This window comes from Montipora foliosa, chromosome 3 (assembly GCF_036669935.1).
Source record: "Montipora foliosa isolate CH-2021 chromosome 3, ASM3666993v2, whole genome shotgun sequence".
NCBI classification, from domain to species: domain Eukaryota; kingdom Metazoa; phylum Cnidaria; class Anthozoa; order Scleractinia; family Acroporidae; genus Montipora; species Montipora foliosa.
In genome coordinates this window covers 49,557,454-49,562,008 of record NC_090871.1, presented here as the reverse complement: position 1 = coordinate 49,562,008, position 4,555 = coordinate 49,557,454, and the positions used below count along the sequence as shown (strand labels likewise).

General features: G+C 41.2%; 1 protein-coding gene and 1 non-coding gene across 2 annotated transcripts in view; one reads left to right on the top strand and one right to left on the bottom strand.

Annotated features, from left to right (window-relative positions):
• LOC137997563 (transcription factor 19-like) overlaps window positions 1-2,311 on the bottom strand; it is an 11,333-nt gene extending 9,022 nt beyond the window's left edge. Inside the window, exons 1-2 of the mRNA XM_068843637.1 lie at window positions 2,087-2,311; window positions 340-646 (exon numbers count right to left, since the gene is read on the bottom strand). Coding sequence (XP_068699738.1) covers window positions 340-646; window positions 2,087-2,187 — 408 coding nt within the window. The 5' untranslated portion in view covers window positions 2,188-2,311. The remainder of the gene's footprint in view (window positions 1-339; window positions 647-2,086) is intronic.
• On the top strand, window positions 87-159 carry Trnat-ggu (transfer RNA threonine (anticodon GGU)). The gene has a single exon. It is a non-coding gene; the product is annotated as a tRNA-Thr (tRNA).
• Window positions 2,312-4,555: the final 2,244 nt, after the last annotated feature.

Genomic DNA, 4,555 nt, shown 5'->3' with positions numbered 1-4,555 from the left:
AATTAGCGGCACCGTATTAAGCGGTCACCCTCTATCAAGCTTGCCAGTTTTCGAGAACCCACAAATGACCAGCTCCCAACATCAGTGGCTTCATAGCTCAGTTGGTTAGAGTATCGCACTGGTATCGCGAAGTCACGGGTTCAAACCCCGTTGAAGTCCTGAATTTTCCAGGCTTTGTTACGCAATTGCAAAAATTGTGTTCATAACTGCAAGGGTCATAGCTTCACTTGATATATCTACATGCTAAAGCTATAACTAATGATTTATTATTAATCGATAAAACTAATAAAGAAATCAATGCACATGCATGTTTTGCATAATAATTTTGCTACCACTTACAGCAAAACGAAATTCAGAGTCTTGTTGCTCCGCAAACATCCCAGGACTCAATACAGCTCCTCTAAGATGCCCAAATGTGATTATATCTCCAGGGTGAATATCACAGGAATCTGCAATCTTGATGTCATTTACATATGTGCCATTTAAGCTTGTGTCTGAGATTTTGAAAGAATGTTTCCCATTGTCATCTTTCTCAGTGATGATTCTAGCATGAAGTCTTGATATCATAACCTTGTTTTTATTTGAGTCTAGAAATATGTCAGAGGAGGAAGGGTTCCTTCCAACTAAAGTGATTTCTTTGTTTATTCTGAGGAGTGAAACCAAACAGAAGTTAGCAGTAATTACAAGATCTTCATCATGATAATGATTATTATTATATTATAAACGCCAATGAAATACCAAGTGAGCTTTCACGCGAAAACATGATATCTTCATGCGTGAAAATAACATGTTACCTTCACTTGTGAAAAGATCACTGTTTCTATGGTTACATGTAAAAATCGCACATTTTGACACATGTACCTTTCGTGAAATGATTTACATGTAGTATTTCACTGGTGTTTATACAATAAATACATGGCCACTTGGAGATATGAAATTTCTCTTCTTGTGTTGAAAAATATTATTTTCACGAGTAAGCGCATTACAAGGGCAGCACTTTCTCCCCAGTTATTTGAAGACCATGAGTGTTGGACCGGCCAGCGTACTTTATCCTGCAACCTCCCACACAGTAGTCCAACGCACAACCAACTGAGCCAACCGGTCAGCTACATGTGGTAGCTTTAGCTTATTTTGTAATCTAATATTAGAGCCCTGTCCTATAGTTACTCAATGAGACATTGTTAGTTCAAATCCTCAACAATGATTGTCACTCAAGGTCTTAAAATTCCAAGTAGAAAAGTTAACATGTACATATGCATGTACATGTAGAGTAGTGCTGTCTTCAGTTTATAACAATAATTATCTGCAATTGGTTTTCTGTTCTAGTCTTTCTGGACATACAGCTGTGTTGTGTTCAAGGCAATAAGATAATGGCAGATCGAAATGTCCACACAATTGCCTAGACCAAAATGCAGACAACCAGTTTCTCCATGTTCCTCGTCCTCTTAAACCTTTTCCTCTTAAGAGCGACACGACACTTAAATGTTTTACCATCTAATGCCAGACGATTTTCTGAAGCCAAACTAGGAACATTACCTGTTCGTCACATTTACTATTTCAGAGAAAATATAAAATTCTAAAATTCTTTATTACTACAGAGCTACAAAAGGATTAGATGAGGTTATCAGCAACCGGATGGATGCTTTCTGCCTTGTCCTCTTTGTTTCCTTCCACCAACCCTACATGTATAACCCCTAAAATGGCCATTATGCAAAGGGTCTATGAGGCTCTGGTTGGCACATTAATGACAATGGGTGACGTGAACGATATCATCCCTATAGGTCCGCCATGTTGGTGGACGAAAACAAAAGATCGTTCATTGGCTCCCTTTGTTCGTCCACCAGCAATTCTACATTGCAGCATTGCTATCTTTGCCTCTAAAGTTCCTTGCAAACCACCTATAACAACAACAAGGGGTGGTACCGGTATGCCTATGGAAAACACATACAGGCTTCAAGTTCAAGTTCAGACACAAACGAATACAAGACAATTCGGAATGTGCGTTTTGGAATATAAAATAAGGAATAAAGAAGAAGTAAACCAAACAAACAACAAAGTGCGCCATGCTACAGTGTGCACAACTTACTTAAATGTGTCAGAGATCCCCGGAAATGTTGCCGCAGTCCCGATTCGCCGTAAGCGAAACGAGCAGCGATTCCCTGAATCCGACTGCTCTACCAAAGGCATTTCGGTCACTGCGTGGATGAGTTGCCGTTCTGCAGCGTCGTGATTTTGCGCGAATTACAGTTGCTTCAATAGACTTCTGGATCATTGATGGGTACCTTTGCAAAACATGGTTGATTCAAGGCGAATTTACCGCCAAGCCTTCGATGGTCATGTGATTCCAGACGGAGAGGGCCTGGGATGCTCACGTAGCCCTGGTAGCGGCCAACTGTCTTTGGCTCTCGAAGAGATCTTGCCTGTCATAGGGCGGTCTTTGTGAGGGTGCCATGAAAGTTGTAAATGCGAAAGTCGGAGGAAAAGCTCATGATAGCAGGGTATTGTTTGTGTGATGGGCTAATATATTAGAAGTTAGAAGACTAAAAGTCATCAAAGGTAACATAGGGAGACCCCCGGTCCGTGGACTCCCCTACGGACCGGGTCCACGGACTGCCTTACGGACCGGTCCACGGACTACCCCTACGGACCCCCTCTACGGACCACCCCAAAAAAAACACAGAAATAAAAATAAATAAAGTAAAATAAATAACAACTGAAAATTTGTTTATACACTTTGTCTGGATAGACCACTCGTGTCGGCGAAATCTCAGCCGTTACGCTCCGCAAATCAGACTAAGGCTCAGGTATTGCCTTTTCCTTCGCTGTTGACCGGAGTTCTTCGAAAAAGACCGATAGTGTTGTAGTGTTTGTATTTACATCCGGGATCTCTCCAGCGCGGCAACCCGGTGACCGTGTGACGAGTGAATGTGTAGGAACAGTGTGAACTAGGAGAGTGTTTCGATTAGCTACTTTGTGATCTATAAGGACATTACAAGTGTATTATCTAAGTTCCTTCCTCCATTTTGTTCGAAACAGAGAGATTGTGAAGCCTGGGGTTGTTTGGTTGTTTGTTTGTTACTTATTTGTTTAAGCAGGTTGAAGTTTTGGCAGCTATTCAGTTGATGTGGACCTGCTATACCCACCCACCCATATACTCACAAAAGACAGCCACAACACCGGGAACTTCATCCCCTACTCTTCTCGAATAGTGTGTCAGGTTCTTTAACGTCCCACAGGGAACTAATGAACATGGAAGATATTTGTGAGACGGGGCCTACGAGTTCATAAACCCGCGGGAGAATGATTCGAACAAAATGGCGGAGGGAAAACAGAACTCAGTTATTTTTGGTCTTTGTAGAAGCATTCCGGTCCACAACGAAGGAAGAGGCAATATGTGATTAATAGACTTTGCGCCGGAGCCTGAGCCTTAGTCGTTAAATTTGCGAAGCGTAACGGTTGAGATTTCGCCGACATGAGTGGTCTATCCCGACAACCGGTAAGTCAAATCTTTAGTTTTTATTATTTTTCATTTCTATGTTGTTTCAGGGTGGCCCGTAGAGGGGGTCCGTAGGGGTAGTCCGTGGACCGGTCCGTAAGGCAGTCCGTGGACCCGGTCCGTAGGGGGGTCTATGGACCGGGGATCAGTGTTTTCGGGTCACCCTAACTATCGGTTCTCGTTTAGTCCTGGCCTGATTGCGCGTTAACTTTTTATATTTTGTTATATTTTCTAATGATGTTTCTTCTATGTTTATAAGTAAAAAGTGTTTTGAGCATGGTGGCCAAATAAACCATTCGGTTTCCTTGTTCACCCCCATGTTACCTATGGCACAGAAAAGACGAGGACAACTGTACGCAGAGGTAAGCGAAGTTTATTTCTACATTTACAACTGATTTTAGCATTTATAAGGTCAAAGTTAATTTTCCCATACAAAGTCTATAAATCGTATAACCGACCTTGGGATGCCTGTGTTCAGCCTTGGTATCTTATTATGACAACCGAGGAACCGGTAATGGCTCAATTCGCGTCGAATCTGGAAAAAAAAAAGTTCACAGGAAGGAAGCGACACACAATGGCAATGAGGTTTGGCTTTTTGATGGAGAATTTTTTCGTAAAATTATTTTCTCAGGTCTCGGGTCTTGTCTTCCCGTACAAATCCTTATATTCCCTCACGCTGAAAACATGGCAAATTCTCTGGTAACTTTTTCGGGTTGGATATCAGAGGAGGAATCGAACCAGTTTATTGTGTGTTTACAATTAAATTTTCTAGCTATTAATTTATAATATTATTTACTTTTACTCAAACCCGCGCAGTCTTCAAGTAAATAAAACAATTTGAAATTTGACTAATTCTTGTTAGTCAAGAATTATTTGAAAGAAAGCTTGTTGTCCATTTTTTGCTTCATTATTGAAAGAAATGGTTCTTCATGCAGTGAATCGAACGGTTTTATCAACGAGTATCCCAGATAAGAGTAGGGTCTCAAGTCAATAACCCGATAAAGGAGGCTTCCCGACCCGAAAGATGACGTCTAAATATTCAGTTAAATATTACAACAA